Source organism: Misgurnus anguillicaudatus, chromosome 21 (genome assembly GCF_027580225.2).
Source record: "Misgurnus anguillicaudatus chromosome 21, ASM2758022v2, whole genome shotgun sequence".
Lineage (NCBI taxonomy): Eukaryota > Metazoa > Chordata > Actinopteri > Cypriniformes > Cobitidae > Misgurnus > Misgurnus anguillicaudatus.
The window spans coordinates 25,030,479-25,053,708 of record NC_073357.2 but is presented as its reverse complement, the minus strand read 5'-3'; the positions used below and the strand labels follow the sequence as shown (position 1 = coordinate 25,053,708).

Sequence of the window (23,230 nt, the reverse complement as noted above, 5' to 3'; positions counted from 1 at the left end):
GACGGACCCAATATAGACATGATCTGCCCGTCTATCCGACGTCCTGTGTTTAGTGGGTATGGTTAATAACTGTTGCCACTTAAATGTACTGTTGTATAACTGTCAGATATCATCACCCAACAACAGTTCTGCCATAGTGCTTGTAAGGTAACACTTTTGGGCACTTTGGTAGCCTTAACATACTCGAGAACTCTTGAAATTTGGCACAGACGTCACAGTTGTCCGTCATGGCGACCGGGCAAAGACTAGAAAACGGACGTGGCATGGGGGCTCTGTAGTGCCCCCGGTAATGCAAAAATGAACATTGGTGACAGATCGAGCAAACATGTACGCACATGTACGAAAGTTGGTACGCATATAGATCTCATCGACTAGAACTTTTTTGACAGTTCCATGCGATTTTCTTTTAAATACTCCTCCTAGAATATTCATGCGATTGACACTAAATGTGGATAACATGATGCAGAGATATTGTAGATTTTAAATTGCGAAGGGATTTTTGATATATCGAACGCTGTTCCCATGGCAATATGTCACAATTTACATTAATTTTTAAGGCATATTTAAGCCTTACAGTTGCATGCAGTAAACTTTTAAATACTCCTCCTAGGGAATTCATGTGATTGACTCCAGAAAAGGCCATCATGATGTCAAGACATTGTAGATGATAAATTGCAAAGAGATTTTTGATATCTCAAACTCTGTTCCCATGGCAACGCGTCAAACATTACTTTCATTTTCACACATTAAGACTGACAGTTGCATGCTGTGAACTTTTAAATAGTTCTCCTAGAGGATTCATGCGATTGACACCAAATGTGGTCAACATGATGACATTGGAGATGCTAAATTGCTAACGGATTTTTTGATATCTCGAAAGCAGTTGCCATAGCATCGTGTCAAATTTACTTTTATTTCAGACATATTTAAGGCTCTTGGCGTGCTTAGTTTAACTTAAAGTAACATCACAGTTGTCGGCTGTAAAGTGTTGACAAAAAGGTCAAACAAGGCGTGTCTATTTATTGGCTCACTAGTGCCCCCGTTTGTCTAAAATGTGGGGTTTGTTTTACCTACAGTACTTAAATGGGTCAGTAACAACATGAAATAGTCCACTCATATTTACCCACTTGATGCATGTGCCCACCGTTTCTGGGAGGCACTGTGTAGCGATAAAAAGACGTGCGAGGGCTCGCCATCGCTGCTTGCAGCTATATTTATTTTTGTCTCTCTGCTCATCTTTTCATCTTAGTACCCGCAATCAACCTCGTCACTTTATTAAACCAAATGAACTCAGAATGTATAAAAGACCCATGCCGGATTGTGGCATTACTCTGAATAATTCTGTTTAACAGAAATGCTTCTAATTTACTTCTCTCCATGTCTTATAATAGAAACTTCACAGCGAGCTGGGCAGGCATCTTTAATGCTTTTAAAAAGAGCTCATTTGTAACCAGTCTATCAAAGTCACTTGGGTGTTCGTTTTCAAATCTCTACTCTCATTTCTACCAGTTTCCACTCAGGAGAAGCTGAGAGGCATGAAAACATCAGGTGGAAGCCATCTGGCTATCTTGCTTCTCGTTCAAGCTGATTTTCTGAATCATATTTCTGTAAAGAGGGTGAGCCACAGGTAGCAGATTGAACGCACACCCCCTCTCTCCCGTTTGGGATATCAGAGGAGAGAAGATTTCTCCTAGAACGTTTTGGTGCAGACACCTGTGGTCGGCCTGATTATGAACCCTGACATCTAACACTGAGGGAGTGTGTAATTCGACTGGCATCTGCTGATGAGGCCTGCAGTATGAGTATGAGTGTGTGTGGTTGAGCAGCTCATCCACATAAAACAGTGACCTATCCGGTCAGGGACCCAATTCCATTTCTCGTATAGATCCTCACATCAGTCACACATACACACACTTCACATGCAATCACACAGATCCATGCAAAGGCAGACACATTCACCTTTAAGGCCCATTTTTAAATATTTATACCGTAAACAATCGCGCACGCATACAAATTCAGATTTATGATCAAACTGTCCTCCGCATCACATTGCAAACATCTAAACAGATAAGGTGTCGGCCACATTCCCTCATACAACACAAGCACTCCTGGTTATGGCTAGTAATGCCAGTCCGGTTTAAAGACTCACACGGGGTGTCTGCTGGTGTACGTTGCCCTGTTAAGGCTTGTAGGGCAGTGCAAGGTCATCATGAGGGAATGGGCTCATATAACAGATTGCACTTTGCCAAAGAGCGGTTATATGGAAAAAGATTATGGGTTGAGAAATGATAGGGAAAGATGATCAGAAAATAATTGAATGAGAAAAGTGAAGCAGAAGAGAGGTAGGAAACAGTCAGATGGGTCGGAGATGGATCAATTTGCGTGCAATATCTTCGTCCAGGTAACACAATCGATGTTCAGAAAGAAATGAGCATTCTTAGTTTAGATAGAATTGATTTTCTAGGGTTGCACAGCCAACCTGAGAACAAAAAAATCATTAAAAGATGCATTATATGAATGTATAGTGGGATAAGAAGAGGAAAATTAAGTCTGGGAAATGTAGAGGATCATTACTTTTAACCTAAATAAACTTTTGTCTTTGCTATTCTGTACATATTGTGTATACAGATAAGAATCAACTGTCTAATTTTCTTTTGTTAATGGTAGTTCATTTACCTCACTTTTCAGCCTGGGAGTTAATTAATAATAATAGGTTAAATAATAATATACTTATTCACTACAAAAAATAATAAGTATTTAAAATAAAATAATAATAAAAAGCAAATTTACTGCATACACAGATCAAACTTGAGATCAATTTAAACTGCATAATATAAAGTCTATGAACCACCATGTATTGGGTGATACACAAAAGGCTAATATTTTAATAAAATTTTATATTTTGCTTGTGAAAAGGTTGACAACAGTATTTGCTGAATAATTACGTTGCTAATGCTAATCATTACTAGGCCTATCTCTCTTTACCTGTTGCCACTTGTGCTTGTCCTCTTGAAAATAAATCGATAAGCTTGACACATTTGGCAGCGTCCTCCTACAATGCATTATGTATAAAGGCTAGATGTGTTACGGCGGAGTCTCTAACGTCATTACCTGGCGGCCGTCTTACCACAGGCAGCTCACTCACTCGTAGCATTGAGTTTTAATGGTGCGGGTACTTTTAAATGACTTTAACTTGCTCAATTTTCTACCAATTTTCAAACTGTTTGGTTTCTTATAAACGTTATTAACGTGGCTATAATTCTGGATGCTCATGTTTCATGAAAACTATTTTTTTTAGTATAAATATGCAGAGTCATAGGTACATCTTTGACGTTTATAACAAACAGTTTGAAAATCGGTAGAAAATTAAGCAAGTTATGGTCACTTAAAAGTATCTGCACCATCAAAACTCAATGCCACGAGTGAGCGAGCTGCCTGTGGTAAGATGGCCGCCAAATGCGTTCCACTCAATTGGCCAGCAGCGAGGTCGAGACATCTAGCCTTTATACAAATCTATGCTCCAATGCCCTTCTTTTCTTCAACCTGGCTTTTTCAGCCCCTCCTGGCCTCTTCCTCCCACTCATCCTTACTGAAACACGTACTGGTAGGGCCGTCCCAGCTATTGGTTGGCACCAGCAGTAGCCTACCTGAGAAAAGTTTTGGAAAAGACGTGATATGGACTAAACCAGCTCTATGGGAGGGGAGGGGGGAACTATCTCACATGGTACAACCCATGCAGAAGCTATGCGCTGCGGTGTCAGAATTTAACTTTAATTCAAACAACAATATTGTGGCAGACCCCATTAATAAATGTATAAACTTTTTGTGCTCAAATTAGTGGCTCTTTAACATCTGAAGAATCTTTTTGCTTTACAAAAGGCTCTTTGAGGTTAAAAGGTTCATCAGATTATAAAAATGTATAATAGAAATGATTCTTTAAAGAACCTTTGACTCCAATAAAGGTTCTTCTACGACATCGCTGTAAAGAACCTTTTAAGTAGCTTTATTTTTAAAAGTGCTCTTCCAAACTATATAATGGTAGAAAACTGGGTCCACGACTTTCAAGCCCAAAAAAGTGCATCCATCCTTCACAGAAGTTATCCACACGGCCTCAGAGGGTTAATAAAGGCCTTCCATTGGTAATCGATGCGATTTTGTAAAAAAATCCATATTTAAAACTCTATAAACTATAACAACTAACTTCTGGTATCGGCCAATGCGCATTTACCAAAGAGTTTTAGCATAAGACTTAGCGAATAATGCGTAGTGACGTAGTGGCATGTAGTGACCAGACACAGAGGAAAGAGCGAACCAAACGTCAGTCACGAATAAGAATATAAGAAAAGAGGATACGAGTAAATTTTTTGTTTAATCAACTCAGATTTACAGGTCATGTCAACTTACTATTATTTATCTTGAGATGACTTGCTACAACTTAGGGCCCTATCATACACCCGGCACACTGCGCGACGCAAGTGTCTTTTACTAGTTTCAACCCGACGCAATTATCATTTTCACGTTTAGCGCCACGTTGTTTAAATGGCAAATGCCCAATTTTGCACCCATGGGCGTTCTGTTCTGAAAACGAGGTGTGTTCAGGCGCATTGTTAGCGCATTGCTATTTTGAGGTAACTAAAATAGAACACGCCATTGATCAACTAAAACCTGGTCTATATGGTGCAATATTGTTTTTCTTATTTAATGAGCGCGTTAGGCTAATATGCGCCTATAAACAGTACGACAACGTGAGTTTGCTTATCACACACATTAATACGCAGTAGCACAAAAACGCTTTTAAATATGAAAGGATTAAAATGTAAAAGATTTTTTTGGACATAAATGAGGACATAAATGAGGACCGATTATGAGACTTTAGAACGCGTAAAGAGCTGTTTCACCTGTAAATAAATGCTTTGCTTAAAACACTTAAAATACTACCCCACAAATTTATTGTATATGATGACTCTGTACCTGTGGATATGGTGAGATGAGAAACATTTTTAAGTAATGCTAAAAAAAATGCATCTCTTGTTTGTTACAAATAAAGTATTTTTAGAATACAAACCTTTTTTTGCATATTTGTAAATTATTTTATGAGATTACAATGATTGTGTAAAATATCAATACATTTACAGCAATTAAAAGCCTGCTATTTTTACTTCCATGATTGAAAGAAGACTTTAAAGGTTTGAATAAAAATATAATAATTTCAATACAAATGAAAACAACACAATTTTTAATATTTATCTTAAACTGGTGGTCTTCTTCCATTGCTTAGTTTTTCAGTTTACAAATTTCGCTTTCTAAATAGGGATTAGGCATGGCACCAGCGCAACTGGCTTTTAAAAAGGGATGAGGGCTAAGACTCTCATTAGTTCATTGCACGTTACACCGAAAACACACCCATTACTGATTACGAAAATAGGAACATCCCTATTAGGCCGTGCGCTCGACGCAAAAAACATTTTTCCTAACGTTAAATTAGCAAAAGTGGGTTCGGACATGCCCGTTTAGACCGTGCGCTGTGCGGTTTAGTAAATGCACTTAGATCGTTAAAATAGGGCCGATAAAATAAAGTGGATTTTTTTCAGCTATATTTTACAAGTTATAACATCTCATCTCTAATGTCTGTTGCTATAACAAATCACAATGCATGATTCCCATGAGAGTCTTTTCTCACTGGATCTCACACATTGTATGCAATGCATTATGAGCATTGGCTGCTACTGGAAGCTAGTTATATAGTTTATAAAGTTTTAAATATAGATAATTTTTGTACAAAATCGCAACTTTAGAAAGCCTTCATTAACCCACTGGAGCTGTGTGGATTACTCCTGTGAAGGTTTTTTGGCCTTAAAAGTCATAGACCCTGTTTTCTACCGTTATAAACCTTGGAAGAACCAGGACATTTTTACTAAAATAACTAAAATTGTGTTTGTCTGAAAGATGATGGACATATGTATTGCGGATGGCCTGAGGGTGAGTAAATGATAGGGTCATTTTCATTTTTCGCTGAACTATCACTTTAATATCTTTTGACAGTTATTCAAATGGGCTTTTACTGAATTCAATTACATCATTTCATCAGATTTCCTCCTGTCGCCCGGTGCCAAAGTGCAATACCTGTCATTGCAGGAAATTGGAGCATGGGAGATCGAGTAGTAGTGAGCTCATGCTTATAAACACAGTGCAAATGGCACTTCCTGTTTGGCCAGACCGCCTCTCTCTTGTGTATGATTGACAAGATATTTTTGCGCAGCCACCAAATACACAAGTTGTTATGTGATTTCACAGTAAACTTTAGTACTTACCATGATCTCTCATTTTCTTTTTCTCCCTTCGCTTTCTTTTAATGGGATGGACAGTTATGTCTAAAGAGAGAGAGAAAGAGAGAAAGAAACCCCTTCATTATCCTTCTAAATGTATCTTTTTCTTTTAGTGTGTCTCTCTCTCTGACAGGCACTTTCAGGTCAGTTAACACAGAAAGGAAATATATATGAGGAAATGTAAAAAGCCACTAAAAATACCTTCATAATGTCTTCTCTGACAAAAATGATTTGTTTCATGAGGTTACATTGTTTAACTCTGGCATTACTTTTAAAGTAACAAATTTATATACCCCCCTCTCTCTCTCTCTCTCTCGACAGTATTGACCATGTGTGTTGTTTACTGTGTGTATGAGCATACTACCCAAGTTTTGGGTGTTTGATGTGTATATGTGTGTGTGTGTGTGTATGCGCGACAACATGTGCCTGTTGTGTTCTGTCCTCAGGTCATCTCTGAACCTCATTTTTAAATTGAGGTGGATGATAGTTTGACTAGGATACAAAAGGGAGGGGTTGTGAATAGAGATTCTTTTTTTTTCATGCCGCAGAGGTTTTATTCCTCATTTTTCCTCCCTTCCCTTAATCCAGATGAACAATAGGATTGTATAGAGTAAAGCTGGAGTTAAAAGCAGGGCTGTGAGCAGGGCAGAACAATGGCGAACGAGAATATTCACAGATCTAACAACAAACTTCTTTGATCTTGTAGACGATTTGTCTTTCTTGTGATACTGTGTTTATGATGCCTTTTTGTTGTTTGCCTTTCGGTTTCTTTTCGTCACCTTTTGAAAGAAATGAGAACAGTAACCTCTTGCTGATTTCTTGTTTTTTGCTCTTTCTTGTTTTCTTTTTTGATTTTTCTCTTACCACAGTAATCTTTTTTGAATTTTCTCTTTTCTCTTTTTCCCTCCTTTTTGTCTGAACCCTAGGTCCACTCACAAAAAAACACGATGAATCGACACTGAACCGGCCACGAGATGAAGGTATTTTTGTTGCATGTTTTTCCTTTTTTCTTGTCCTTTTTAAAACAAAGTCTTTTTTTGGAAAATGAAAAACAGCCTTTCTTTGGAGGTGATGAAGAGTATATGAGCCACGAGTGCATATGTGTGTGTACGTCTGTGTGAAATGAAGTTTTTTTGTTTGACTTATCTGCGAGACCCATACGTGCAAAATGTTTGTCATCGTGATACTAGCAACCTTAAGAGAAAAAAACACTGTATCTACATTAACCGAGTGAAGAACAGTCCTGTGCTGTCTGCAAACCAATTTTATACTTGCTTTTATGATGTGTTTATGTTCTCCAAGTTACGACATGGAGTGATTGTTTGGCTTTAAGCTCATATGCAAGTCTCAAAGGTGTTTCTACTATGTTTTGTCAATGTACAGTAAGAAACTCTCTAGAATAAATCTTCAAAATAAACGTTGGTAAAGCAAAAGCAGAAAAATACAGATACACACACTATCAGCACATGTTGTCATCATGTTTGTTAATAGTATATTTCTCTTTCTTGATCCTTTGTGAAGTGTTTTGGACTGATATTCTTTCTTTTATTTTTTCTCTTCCCTCTTATTTTTTGGGAAGGAGACAGTGATGGGCTAATAAAAGCTCTTAAAATCACCTCATGCAAAATTGCACTATACCTATAAGGCAGTGCTTAACTGTATAGTGCTTTTTATTGTATTTCTATTTGGATCCTCTCTGGAACTATATTGTGGACTCATTTAAGTGTTACTGTATGACTGGTATTTCATTATTTTATGGTAGATTAAAAAAAACACCAATAATTATATAATCTGGAATGTAGGTCAAAAGATTGTGTGTTTGTACTGTATCTGTCTAGGTATTTATGTATATATGTGTTTGTTTTATTATGTGTATTAAAGACACACACACACACACATTTGTACATAAAATGTATTAGTATGTGGTTTTTCCTACTATAACTATACATTACTATACCACTACTATACTAACTACTACAATACTAACATTATATTTGGCAACATCAACAAAAATAAAATGGTTGTTAAGGTAAAAATACAACTAAAAGCCTTCTTTTAGGATTAGGGTTAGTATGTAGAGTAGTCATTATTTATTTATTTATTTAATGATAGCCCCTTCAGATGATCCATCTCTTTTTCGAGAAGGTCCTAAAGCACAACGATAGCTGTTTTTATGAGTAGGTTTATTATAAGTAGGTTTATGTTAAACAATATTCTGTGGTATGTCCTAAGTTAGATAAATAAACTGTGTGTTTGATTAATTTATTAGTGTCCATGGCACGAAATTCAGCTTTTTTGCATTCCTTTAAGCACAAATGTCTTTTTCGTGACACTTGCACAAATTTCTATAAATAGTTTCTCGTGTCTGTCGCACGATTTTCTTATTCATTTCATTTTGTGTATTGTTTTCTCAATGAGCTGGTTTACATGCACACCAATAATGCGATTATAATGGGATTTTGGCAATACTGCGATTATGCCTTACCTCATGTAAACGCAATAATTCGATTAAAATAATGCGATTAGGCTCATAATCGCAGTAAGTATAATCGCGTTAAAAGAGGTGGCGTACGCTGTTTATAATCGCAGTATGCGTCCATGTAAACGCTTTAATCGCATTTATTCCGCACTAACTGAAGTGCGCGTGTGCTTTAGTCACGCACCTTAACCACAAATTCGTTTTAAACTTGACATTAGGAAGTTTTACATGAACTCTGCCAATACGACTCGCTGTCAGCAGTCTGCCTTCATTCAGAAACAGCTTAAATAACACGACAGCAGTGTATAAAACCTTTAAGGGACATTATAACGATAAATATATTAGTGACCACATCATAATGATAACTTCATGCTTATTCGCTCAACGAGCGCGGCATTACCTAATATTGGATATTTCTTTTTTGCAATTGTTTACATGTCACTGAATATGTACATATGCGGTTCTTGTTGCACTTACACAGCGGGAAACCAGCAGATGTCCTTAACTCGCTGCGTTTCGCGTAACTAAACAATGAATGTAGTAGTTCGTGTAAAAATATCTTACCTTTTGGCGTAGTCAGTGTGATTTCACAGCAACTGCATCAGCGCTGGATACCTGAGGTAATTTTATGTTATAGACCTATCAGCAAAGAATGAGCTTTCTACTGCATTTTAAGTGCGCATGCACTTCCAGTTCAAATAGATTTGATTGGCTGTCAATGGTTTATCGTTCATCATGTGCCAAAATCGCTATCGTTGTTGTTGTGTGAACTCTGCTATTATCTTTAATATAAAACGATTTTTAAAACTATATTTTTATATAGTTTTAATGTGAACGCCCTTTACAAGCACTGTCATATTTATATCTTCATCACGGCACCGTATAATTAAATGCATCTATAACAACGTGTTTGTCATTTAACGTAAGTAAATTAAAACAGTGGACCATATATGTGAGTTCATCATTTGTGCTCTGCATTGGGCTATGTGTGAATAATCTGAAAATAAAAACTGCATGTAAACCGGAGTGAAGATGTTAGCTCCAGTCATGTAAACATCTTACTGCGATTAAGTCCTTACTCACATTATTGGAAATAATCGCATTATTGGTGTACATGTAAACGAGCTGAATGTTTTTTCCTAATTTTAAATCATTGTCGCTTGGGGTTGTGGTTAGATTTGGGGTTTGGGTTAGTATGTAATTTTATGTATTGGTTTCCACATGTTTTTCTTTTGCTTTTAAAACTATTCTCGCCTGGAATTGGTGTAACTGTGGGTGTACACCAAACGCAAACGTGCAATCGCATCGCATTGCTCGCTCTAGATTACTCGCGGGACTTCACTTCGTGTCATGCGAATTTTTCGCTCGAGTTGAATATTTTCAATTTGGGCGAAGACGCGTTTGAGCGTTCACGTCAAACACGCCGCCCATATCGCGTCATTCGCATCGCCCCACGCGAGGACGCATCTGATCGTGTCTTTGCATTGACTTTGTATGTAATCTACTCGCGCAAATTGCTGAACTCGCATCTGGTGTAAACCCACAGTTAGAGTTGGGGTTTGGGTTAAGATGTCTAAAAATGTAACAGAAAGCGACAATGGTAAGAAAATAGGAAAAAACAACGAGAAAACAATACATAAAATGAAACGGAAAAAAAAACGTGCCACAGGTACAAGAAACTATTTATAGAAATTTGTGCAAGTGTCACGAAAAAGACATTTGTGCTCATGGCACGAAAAAAAAGCTGAATTTTGTGCCATGAACACGAAAAAATAAATAACATTTTGCGTGACTATAACACGACTTTCCGTGAGATCTGTCTGAAAATGTTAATGGCTTAATAAACACCTTAACAGTGTGTGTGTGCGTGCAGAGGCATCAAGCCCAGTCAAACTCAGGGGGCATGTGTGCCCTCGGATTTTTGGCCCAAGTGGATTTTGCTTGCAACCTAAAAATCAATGAAGCATCTATTCACCAGCTTCTTGCTTTTATTAGCATAATATTTTAATTTCTTCACTTCACTGAGGTTTTCGCCACTTTAATCACATACTTTATTTCGGAAGCAATGAATTATTAATTATATTACAAACTAAGATGCAACAACACTGGCGCCATCATCCCATTGAAGCTTGCTGTATTTTGTTAAATACATAATAAATGTCTTAAAGGCGGGGTGCGTGATTTTTGAAAAACACTTTGGAAAAAGGAGTCGGGCCTACTACCAAAACACACTTGTAGCCAATCAGCAGTAAGGGGCGTGTCTACTAACCGACATCATTGCCTGGGTTGCGTATGTGTGGGGTGGGTCTATCAAATGAAGGTGCAGATTCTACTGGGGTAGATGTGTGTTTGTTTAGGTGATTTCATATATCAACATTGGCTTTCAGAGATCATGCACCCTGCCTTTAAAGGTGCAGTGTGTAACTTTTATAAGGATCAAATTCACTATTATATACATAACTTTATTATCAGTGGTGTATAAGGCCTTACATAATGAACTGTTTTGTGTTTATTACCTTAGAATGAGCCGTTTTTATCTACATACACCGTGGGTCCACTTACATGGAAGTCACCATTTTGTGCCGGCATGTTTCTACAGTAGCTCCAAATGGACAAACTGCTCTACAGAGCGTGTTTTGTCACTACTGTATTTCTTCTTAGACAACAACATGTTTGTCCTGTGGCGGCTAATGTAGCTTCTCTATGCGTTTCAGTGAATAGTGGACTGTGCCGTTGGTTGCAATTCACAATCTCACTGCTAGATGGTGCTGAAATCTACACACTGCACCTTTAATGTTTATATAGTTTTCTAGATTTTCCCATAGAGGCGGCACAGAATCACATGTGCTCTGAGGTCAAATAGCCTAAAACAGTGTTTCTCTAATAATTAAATTAAAATAAAATGTGAAAATAAACACAACGCATTTATGTTATAAATAGGCCCTATTAAGCAGCATTAAAGGCAGGAATTATCTAAAAAACTTGTTTACAAATTTGTTTAAACTGTCTTTATATACCAATACATAAGTAAAATGTAAGTACTCTGAAAAAGAGAGCACAAAAATCGAGCGTCTGCAGACCTCTCACGAGCTCATTTTTCTATTCACTCCACCCCCTCCCTTCTGGGTTTCTTCTAAAGCCACGGCCCCAAAAGAGATGAACGCGCGACGCTGACCGGCTCTGCTGGGAGAAGCATTTACCTCAGACGAGCGGAGAAGAAGGAGCGCGGTGCATGTAGTAACATCATGTCACAATCACATGTAATAATACACCTAACTTTATCACTATGAATAGAAACAAATAGGATTGCTGTTAGTACTCACTATTAAACTAGCATATCGATACTGGTAAAGTTTAAAATATATTTAGTTTGATTTGGTAACAAACAAGCTAGTTATATTTATAAGACAAAGCTAAAAACAGATTGCATTGATACAAGTTTTTTCATTACCATCAGTTACACTGTGATGAAGGTGAATTTCGTGGACGATTCATAACATATTACGTGTTTTGCATGTTAGAGTTTCCGTGATGAAAGCATTGTTGACTCTGATTAGGACTACACTCCAGAGACAATACCGCTACTGCATCGTCGACTCGAGGAAAAGCCACGCGATATTTACTCTCGTTTGATTTCTTCGTTTATTCCTTTTTTTGCCTCTTTTGCCTTCGCTGACTCCAGGTACTGTGAGTTCTGAATGCTCTTTCTCTGCCGTACTTTTGCTCTTCCTAGATTTCGTGCCTCGTGCACGTTCAAATCAATCGGGTGTGCGCATGTGTGGGCAACAGGGGTGGTGCCATGGTCACGAGAGAGAGAGTGATAGTCGCGCAAGCCAATCATTTGTTTCGTCCCGAATTGAAATAATTAGCTGTGTTTAAACGTGAGAGGTCTACAGACACTCAAGTTTTATACTCTCTTTTTCAGAGTACTTACATTTTAATTATGTATTGGTATATAAAGACAGTTTAAACAAATTTGTAAAAACGTTTTTTTAGATAATTCCTGCCTATCCTGCCTTTAAACAGTCGATGTAAATAAACAGAAATGGCATTTCAGTATAGCTTCTGCCAAAATGTCAAAATTGTGACTTTTTAATGCTTGTGCACACATTTCTGTGTACGGTGCACACTGTGCCCCCTTAAAAAACTTTTGTGTGTGTGTGTTGAGTCAGGTGTTTGGAGGGAATGCTATTTGTGAACATGCAGTGTTAAGCTCATGTGCTCAAAACAGGATTGATTTTTTTTGCTGAGGGATAGAGTGTGCTGCCCATGCATGAGGACGTGTAACTCTCAGTGTGTGTGTGTGTGTGTGTGTGTGTGTGTGTGTGTGTGTGTGTGTGTGAGAGAGAGAGAGAGTCTGTGAGGTTTATGTCTGGACATGCTGTGTGTCTACCAGGGCTCAGCTCATTTAGGATCTGTGTCACTTTATTATTAAGGCACAAACTCACATACACATTTGAAATTTACAGCTTCACACTCCCCCGTCCCTCTGTCTGTTTTTTATCGACAGTACCTCACACATCACCCGCACTTTATAAATTGTTAATTCAGACAGCTTTGAGCATGACCTCTTACTCAGCATCAGTATATCAACACTTCAGCTTAAATCAGCGATGATGAAGGGCTTTAAACCCAAAATGCTGTGATTTAAGGCACCTGTTCAAGTTAAGTAAAATTAAATCGGGAAGCTTTATTCTCGTTTCAACCTTATATAGCAATGCAGCATCATTTTATAACATCTGTGCACTTTACATTTATGTGCAATAACATACGCACTTTTTACTGTATACGTTGGAAAGTTTATAATTTCATTGTATGTTTCTTTACAATGACAATGAAAGTTGAATTGAGTAGACATGTCTCAAGGACTAATGCTACTTACAGACCATGCAACACCATAAAACAGCACAGAGCTAAGGACAAAAATGTCAATTTTAACCTAAAGTGCATGCATGCAACCATACAAACAGTGCCAGACAAAAGACAGTGCAAGACAGAAAACAACAATAAAATGCACTACAAGATTATACAAAGTGCATAAAAATGAATTTAAATACAAATGGAAAAACTAAGCTAATGCAGCTTATCTCATGCATTTTTGCTCAAATTGTATGTGTTTATTTACATTTTTGCCATTTACCAATTTCTGTGTGATTCACCAGCCAATGTCCTTTATAAAATCTATTAACAATTTTCCATAAAGCAGACAGCAGTGAGATTAAATGGAGTGCACATGATGAGTAATGTTTATGCATGATGATGCTTTATGTTTCATATGTCTTCTCAGGTTTTAAAGCAACACTATGTAGTTTCCATGTAAAAATGACTTACAGCTCCCCCATGTGGTTGAAAAGCGCAACAGTGCCTGGTATCAGACACTCTTCTACAGGCAGGGGGAGAGGCGGGGCTGTGTGCTCTACTCTCCACCGCCACTTTCAGAGTGTGCTTGTAGCAGCTAGGAGGCTGCTCAGGTTGCAGCAACAGTACAATTTGTCCAGTTAGAAGTTGTTCTATCACTGAAATAATTTTAGAGACATTATTTAAAGGTAAAAAACTACATAGTGTTGCTTTAAAAGACATCTTAAAATGTCTAAAATGGTGCTTAGATTCAATTAATTTAGAACTCAAACATTTCTTATCATATTATTATTATATCATATAGTTTATCTGATCTGTGCTTTCCCTATAAATATAACAACACATACTTACATGCAATGTTTAAACAGGCATAACTGAGAATTCTGTTAAATCTTGTGCATCATGAAAGAGCAATCTCTCAGTGTTGTTTAATTAAAAATATGCTTGTATGTGAATTTTAAAATGTAATTTTTAAAGTCTTTAATTTGTCTGCGTCTTACTAAACAAGTCTTTCACGGATGGTTACCCTGGTTTATAAAACAGATTAGCATAAACGCACCTTCAGCAAAACCACTGTAATAAAAGCAGCAGATTGGTTAAGGGAATTAATATGCTTCAATCAGAGACCAGCACCACAACACTGTGTTTTTCAGCCTGAGCCTAACAAAGCATCTGTTTTGTCATTCATAAACTGAAATAAGGTATAAACATCTATGGATCAGCATGTTGAACAATGAAAAGTATTAAAGCCTTTATACAGTGTATAGTTTCAAATGTAGTTTGTACACAGAAAAGGTACAATGTACAAAAGTTGTCACTGGTGTGGTATCTTTTCAAAAAGTACACTTTCATACCTAAAACGTGCATATTGGTACCTTAAAGGGACATACATCATAGGTGCATATCTTTATTGAAAATTTTACATATTAGGACCGTTTTAAAGGAGCCATGGCATGAAAATCTGACTTTTTCCATGTTTAAGTGCTATAATTGGGTCCCCAGTGCTTCAACTTAGAAAATGTGAAAAAGATCAACCCAGTAACTTAGTTTTGGTAAACCATTCTCTACAAGCACATGAAAAAATAGGTCGTTGAAATTTTGCTCTCCTTATGATGTCATAAGGAGCACTTATTATAATAGTACCACCCCTTAATCTGCACTATCCAACCATGCACCCATGTTAAACCATGCAGTTTAAAATCATGCACCCAATTTTAAAGATATATAAATATTTTTAAAAAAACGTAGATTACTTTTTTTTACAAAGAAGCAAAGCAGCATTAGTTTACAATCTCATTTTGGTTGTTTATTACCCTTCATACTCTCATCATGATTATTAACGTAATTTTACATCATTAGTTCCAATCCTTGATTCTGATTTATTCATGATAAAACACGGCTATGACCGCTTCACCCAACCCAGCTTTTATGCATATTACACATTGGAATGTTGTTGTTCATGGTCTGGGACAATTTTTTCTAGTGGAAGGAATTCTTTTATTGATTTAACTTCATGAAAGTTTCACTAATAATTTTTTTTACTTTAATATTGTGTGGTAACCGTTTTATAAAAGCAATAAGGTACCTACTTAATAGAATTAAAAACATTTATTTCACGGATCATTGAAATGCTTGATTCTGATTGGCCAGTCGCAACATTTTCAGGTTTTTTCCCAGATATCAACCGCTCAAAACTAATAACACACGGTAACCCGGATGCTGCAAATCATTTTGACAGGTATAGTTTAATATTACACAAAAATGTAATATGAATATGTATTTTAATAACATGTATGACATTATATTTGAGACAGAATGTGAGCTTTAGAAAACATGCTTTATTGTTGTTGGTTTCAGTGTGTCACAGATGTGATATTTGTGCAAAAATGTGTAAAATGTAATAAATATTATGTAATTCTCCTAATTTAAAGTAAGATAGTTTCACAGTCTTACAAAACATCATTCAAACGTCATCATTTACTCGTCCTAATGTTGTTCTAAACCTGTATGAATTTCTTTTTTTCTGATGAACATAAAAGAAGATATTTTGAGAAATGATGGTAAACACACAGCAGTAAGTGACCATAGACTTCCATAGTAGAAAAAAAATATTTTGGAAGTATTGTGATAAATGACTAAGAAAATATTTTGATGTATGATGGTAAGCACACAGTTGACGGTAACCATAAAATTCCATCATATTTTTTTATTCCTACTATGGAAGTCTATGGTCACTTACTGCTGTATATTTACCATCATTTCTCAAAATATCTTCTTTTGTGTTCATCAGAAAAAAAGAAATTCATACAGGTTTAGAACAACATGAGGGTGAGTAAATGATGACAGAATTTTCATTTTAAAGTGAACTATCCCTTTAAAGGTTTAGTCAAGACAATTTTCTTAAAAAAAAATCTAGATAATTTACTCACCACCATGTCATCCAAAATGTTGATGTCCAGTCGAGAAGAAATTATGTTTATTTTTTAGGAAAACATTTCAGGATTTTTCTAATTTTAATGGACTTTAATGGACCCCAACACGTAACAGATTTAATGCAGTTTAAACTTGCATTTTCACCGGAGTATCAAAGGACTCTAAACGATCCCAAACGAGGCATAAGGGTCTTATTTAGCGAAACGATTGTCATTTTTGACAAGAAAAAAAATGCACTTTTAAACCACAACTTCTCTTCTGCCTTCGGCTGTGTGACGCGCCAGCAGGACCTCACGTATTGCGTAATGCCGTGGAAAGGTCACGTGTTAGATATATGAAACGCACTTTTGCGGACCATTTTAAACAATAAACTGAGAAAAAGACTTTTTTTCTTGTCAAAAATGACAATGGTTTCGCTAGATAAGACCCTTATGCCTCGTTTGGGATCGTTTAGAGTGCTTTGAAACTGCAATTTTAAACTGCATTAAATCTGTTACGTGTTGGGGTCCATTAAAGTCCATTAAAATGAGAAAAATCCTGGAATGTTTTCCTCAAAAAACATAATTTCTTCTCGACTGAACAAAGAAAGACATCAACATTTTGGATGACATTGGGGTGAGTAAATTATCTGGATTTTTTTTAAAGAAAATTGACTAATCCTTTAAAGGATAGTTTACCCAAAAATAAAAATCTGTAATTTACTCACTCTCATTACAAACCTGTATAAATTTCTTTGTTCTGATGAACAGAATAGAAGATATTTTGAGTAATGTTTGTAACCAAACCGATCAGAGACCCCATCAACTTTCATAGTGTTTACCTGTATCCTACTATGGAAGTCAATTGGGCCTCTACAGTAATCCATTTCCACAAACATTCTTCAAAATATTTTCATCCGTGTTCAACAGAACAAAGAAATCTACACAGTTTGCAACAACATTAGAGTGAGTAAATGATGACCGAATTTTGATTTTTGGGTGAACTATCCCTTTAAGTATTTAGTGTGACCTTCTCTTACACTTGGGCAATAGCAGGAACATGCTGAGCTTGTAGTCAGATTAGAGGACTGGAGCTAACTGTTCCCACTGAATTTTCCTGCTACTTTGTTAGCATTCATGGTATGGCTTGTAATATTAACGTCCTGTTCGTGTTTTTGCTAATTTTGTTTGCTTGTAAACAGACACATAAAAGTTTGCTGTTACAGTACATGACACATCCAGAGGAGATACTTTGTAACTTCTACAGTGTTCAGAATCTTACATACATTAGAACTGTAGTGCCACAGAACTGTTGACACACTCCTTCAGGCAATAGATGTGTGTCCCCCCTGACACACTGCAGTGTTTGTGTGTGTGTGTTTGTGCATGTGTATATGTGTGTTCACACACTCGTGCTGTGTCTGATGAAGGTGCTGAGCCGGAATCACCAAGAGAGTGATCCATCATGTTCTCTTGCAGTTTGGTCTCTCTCTCCCTCGCTCTCATTCACTCACTTACTCACTAACTTACTCTCTTTCTCTGTTTCTAAAACAAAAATGTAGTCTTTCTTTCACATTATTTGTTTTCTATCTCTCCTGCCTCTTTCTCTGCTTTTCGTGTGTGTATGGTGTTTGCCCTGTGGCCATTTATGTATGCTGATATCTGACTATTTGAATGTTCTTCTTCATAAGCATTAGTGCTCTACCTCCATGATCCTTAATCCACGGACACTACGCTATGCCTCTGTGCCCCTTAGGGCCAAATAATCCACACACATTAACCAAACATCACACTCTAAAACAAATCTACCGATATTTCTAAAGTGGAGGATATAATAAGAGAAAATACTATTTTATAAAGTGGCCTAATGCAGAAGTTAAAGAATAATAGAGAATATGAGAGGTTTACTTGTCTATATAAACACATGAGAAAGAGAGAGAAGAAAAAGTTTGTCCTACTTATGTCAGATCACTGTCTAAGGGAGCAGGTTGGAAGAGCTGGCAGAGAGAGAGAGAAAGAGAGAGAGAGAGAGAGAGAAAGAGAGAGAGAGAGTACCAAACAAGTGTTGATCAACTGGCAGTAATAGAATGCAATGCAACTTGAATAGCACCAGTTCGTTTTTGAACTGACATTTTCAAAGACTGAAACAAGAAGATACTTTGCACGCTCCATGAATTCAAATATATTGATTAGGAATAAGTATACCAATGCACGGACAGAGATGATGTGTTACTCCCACTCACCCCTTTGCTAACTCCTTCAGCCTTCCGTTTATTATTCTCAATAGAGAGCTAGTACAAAAAAAAGCTGGCTTATTTTCAACCCAACATTGGGTCAAAAAGGGACAAACCTAGCCTGCTGGGTTAAATTAACCCAGAAAATGTTATTTGACCCAACAATGAGTTTTAAAAAACAGCATTTTAGGTTAAAACAACCCAGCACAGGTTAAATTACAAATAAATTACAAGGTTGGGTTGGTCTCTTTTTGACCCAACGCTGGGTGGAAAATAATTTCATTATTTTTCAGAGTACAGACAAAGATGGATAATATGAGGCAGAGATGCTCACGAGTCTCTGATCTCGAGTCCAAATCAAGTCTCAAGTCTTTGAGCTTGAATCCAAGTCAAGTCTCAAGTCTCGTCATAACAAATAAAACTCAAATAACAAATAAAGAAATTACAAACATTTATAAAAAAGAACAAAGTTGCACATTAAGTAAGGTCTTAAATTAGCATTAAGTACAGAAATCGAATGAAATGAATAATAACACTGTCTTTACTGTATAAAATAAATATTTTTATTATTATTTTTAGAGCAACAGATGTGATTTTCTGTTTGTCTTGGGTTGTTTGATTAACATTAATGACACAGACTTAAGTAGGTTAATTGAGGTTACTGTCTCTTTAAGAACAAATAAGCCCATAAATGTTGGCTTACTTTTTGAAACACTTCTCTCAAATGCACTACTGATGGCACTTAAACGCGTGCTCACACACAGGCGGAGGGCGAATCCAAACAGGGCTTCATGAAGAAGATTCAGCATAAACAGCTTCACATAAAACGTTACGTTGTTTTTCATTGCTCTATTCAGCAAATGTATGTTAACTCTTTCACCGCCAGCGTTTTTTAAAAAAGTTGTCAGCCAGCGCCAGCCTTCCAGAAAATGTTCTTCTTCAAATATATAAACATACAATATACCAAATGAAAGAACAGACCCTCTGCTTTCAAAAAAAAAAAAACGTTTCATCCTACCTTCAGTAGTTCTTTTGTAATCAGCTTTTAAATATTGGTACGTTTCTGCAAAAACACCACATTTTGAGCAAAAAGCAGAGATAATTCCATTTTTATGACTTTTCATAGAGATCCCATTCAGAGCGATCTTTAAAACAGACACGGACATGCAGCAGCTTGCCATAGGGCAATACTTCCGGTTTTAAAAAGTTGCGGAAGGGCAACGGAAATACTCGTCATTGGCAGGGAAGCGTTTTCTCTTGATTGACGAGATATCTCGTCAATGGCGGGGAAAGAGTTAATGGACTACAGTATGACACAAAGTAGCGCAACTCTGGACCTGACTGGAGCTGGACCGGACACATTTAACCGCATGTGCGTACAGAAATCTTCTCACTTTAGCGCCCTTTTGCAGTTAAATTGTTTAACCATATAAACATTTGCAAGCCTTAGAAACACGTTAATGATAAACTTAACTTACCCTATTTAAATTGCATATTAATTCGTGAATCTCATGCGAGGTGAACCGCGGATCCGTCACAGCACTACCCAAAGCTTCAGATGAATATCACAGCAGCGGCCGGTGCAGTCGACATGTATGTTCGCTAATGTGTGGCCGCGCGCGCGGAGCAGATACATCACGTGTTACGTCGTGGGCAGGGTGTAGGTAACGGAGCGAGGGGAATAACAGCGAGCTCATCAGACATTTCTTAAAAATAAACATTGTTCACGAGTCCCGCGGCTCGAGTCCGAGTCGAGTCTGAAGTCTTTGAGGACGAGTCTCAAGTCGAGTCTGAAGTCACTGTGTGTGCGACTTAAGTTGCACTCGAGTCCGAGTCTCAAACTTGAGTCCCCATCTCTGATATGAGGTCTAGTTCATTTCAACCCCAGGGAGTCAGCAGACATTGGCTTAACTTAGCACCCTCTTCTATACGTTACATTATTAATATGCTCGCTTATAAAGTTTATTCATAGCCGCTGTATTTTGCTACTTATATTGTCTGTCGGTTTTTCTGTGTTTTCCACACTTCTATTAATTTAAAGCTGCTTTAAAACAATTACCAATTGTAAAAAGTGCTATATAAATAAAATTGAATTGTATTAATATTATTAATATTACTATTTTATATTTTGAATTATTTAAAGAAGACATATCATATCAAAGTGCTATAATTGGGTCCCCTGTGCTTTTATAAACCTAGAAAATGTGGGAAAAAAAAAACAGTAACTTAGTTTTGGTAAACCATTCTCTGCAGGGCAGGCATGTAATAATAGGTAACTTTTGCTCCCCTTGTGATGTCAGAAGGGGATAATACGGCCACTTAATCAGCACTGTCCAACCAGACACTGCCATTTAGTGCAGAAATCAGCTCATTTGCATTTAAGAGGACACACCCAAAAACGGCAAATTTTTGCTCACACCTATAAAGTGGCAATTTTAACATGTTACAATAAATGATCTATATGGTTATTTGAGCTAGAACTTCACATGCGTACTATGGAAACACCATAGATTTTTTGACATCTTAAAAAAAGTCTTTTGAAATGTCCCCTTTAAAGCTTCCACCCATCTGGAAGATTTACCTATAGTTGATTTTAGGCTACTGATAAAAATGTATACAGTATCTGCAATGCACCGTAAGTCACCTTGGATAAAAGGTTTTTCCAAATGCCCAAAATGTAGTATAAGTTAACTAAATTTACTCAAACACTGTGCCACACAATTTGGCAAACAATGGCTGTTTCTCAATAAAACGATCTTGCGTCCTTGTGTTCTCGCTCTACATCATCATTAACTGTCGGAATTAGGCTTGCCGCGATAGTCGGTGAAATGGTGATAACCGGTGCTTCAGCCTCTCACCGGTTATATCACTTGCCCACCGCGACACCGTCTTTGACCGTCGTTTTGATATTTTCGTGTAATTAAATCATTTAGTTTCGTTAGAGAGAGCAAACACTTACAACTGAATGTGTCTGTTGTCTGAATTCAGCGGGGCTGAACGCGCGTCACGTCACAGAGCAGCCGCAGGTGTCAGATTTCATTTATTTCTGTCAGAGTTTGCAAGGCGAGCTGACTGACCAGATGATGACAGAAGCAGCGTACTTTGCTCGTTTTTGTTATAATATACATATATGATGTTTAATATAAGCGAGATCGTTTTGTTGTTGTGTTTTTCATCAAGAAAAATATTAAAGGGGGGGTTTAATGGTATTTCAAGCATTCTGACTTATTAACACAGTTATAGAGTTGTTTCCTCATGCTAAGCGTAGGCAAAGTGTCAAAAATGCAGTTGGGCGAGTATTTCTGTGCCGAATGCACTTCGCCAGGGTTCGTACAAGTTTCGGCTAATTTTTTTCGATTACGGTTCTAACTGACGTTTCAGGGGTTTTCGATACGTATCACTTCTTTATATGGGCTTCCGCCGGAAAACTTCCCCCGGAAAACCCCGCCCAGCCGTCAGTCAGCGGGAGACGCTAGAGCTTGCTAACAGCTTATCACGCCACTCGGCTTTGTTTAATTTCAAAAGTAAACAATGGCACAACAAGAAGTGTGTTTTTGGATGTAAGGAGAAGACATCCAGCCTTATGGAAACAATGGATATAGTTTATTATCCGGATTAGCAGCGGAGTTTTGCGTGTGTGTTTGATGCGGTGGATTTTCAGAACCGGGTCATGACGAGTTACACGTGGTAAGTAAGACTTCTGTCTTATGTTGGAAATAGGCGCGTGTATATTATATAAATGACACGAACATGTAGTGAATCATACGTTATAAGTGTTGTATAGTGTTGCATGACTCGTACTCGCTCCTCCCGTGTTATAACTCCTCCTTCTTCATTTTTTCGTACGTTATCGGAAAGATTCGGTAAAGCTAATCTTTCTTTTATAAATCTGATTAAACTAAAGACTCTTCAGAGATATAAAGGATGTCATACTACTCTATAGGTACTCCAGATTGATATCAGAAATGCAGAAACAGCGTGTGTTACGTGAGCTTTAAACCCATCATTTAAGCAGCGCTTTTATGGAGAAGTAGCCGGTTGCTCTGCTTGGGACTTGAGGGTTCTGTGAGAATTACCTGCGCACATTGACTCAAGCACTTAAGTAAACCAGCTGTTGCACTCACATTGCACGCAAATTCATAGGCGATTTAATGCAGCTTACGCAAGCGATGCATTTAAACAGTTGCGTAATTCAAAAGTGAAAGTAAAATGTGCACGTCTGCATGCGCATTTATAAGCCCCTCCCACTCGGTGATACCGGGATCACAGAGTTTGTGACGCGCTGATTAACCGGTGGGAAAATTAGGTCACCGCGGCAACCCTAGTCGGAATTCAATTCCAATTCTCAAGAACGCAAGTACAGAGGATGCATGAAAATACCCTAATGTGTTCTTGATATCGAGGATGCATCGAGTGCAGACT

At 37.3% G+C, this 23,230-nt stretch overlaps 1 protein-coding gene across 5 annotated transcripts in view; it reads left to right on the top strand.

Moving 5' to 3' along the window:
• Positions 1 to 23,230, top strand: part of LOC129439776 (neuroligin-2) — a 220,043-nt gene that overhangs the window by 111,921 nt on the left and 84,892 nt on the right. For 4 of the 5 annotated variants that reach the window (XM_055198601.2, XM_055198594.2, XM_055198577.2 and 1 more), the window contains one exon: positions 7,253 to 7,306. The exons of the other annotated variant lie outside the window; for it this stretch is intronic. In XM_055198601.2, the coding sequence (XP_055054576.1) occupies positions 7,253 to 7,306 (54 nt within the window). The remainder of the gene's footprint in view (positions 1 to 7,252; positions 7,307 to 23,230) is intronic. 5 annotated transcript variants of the gene reach the window in all.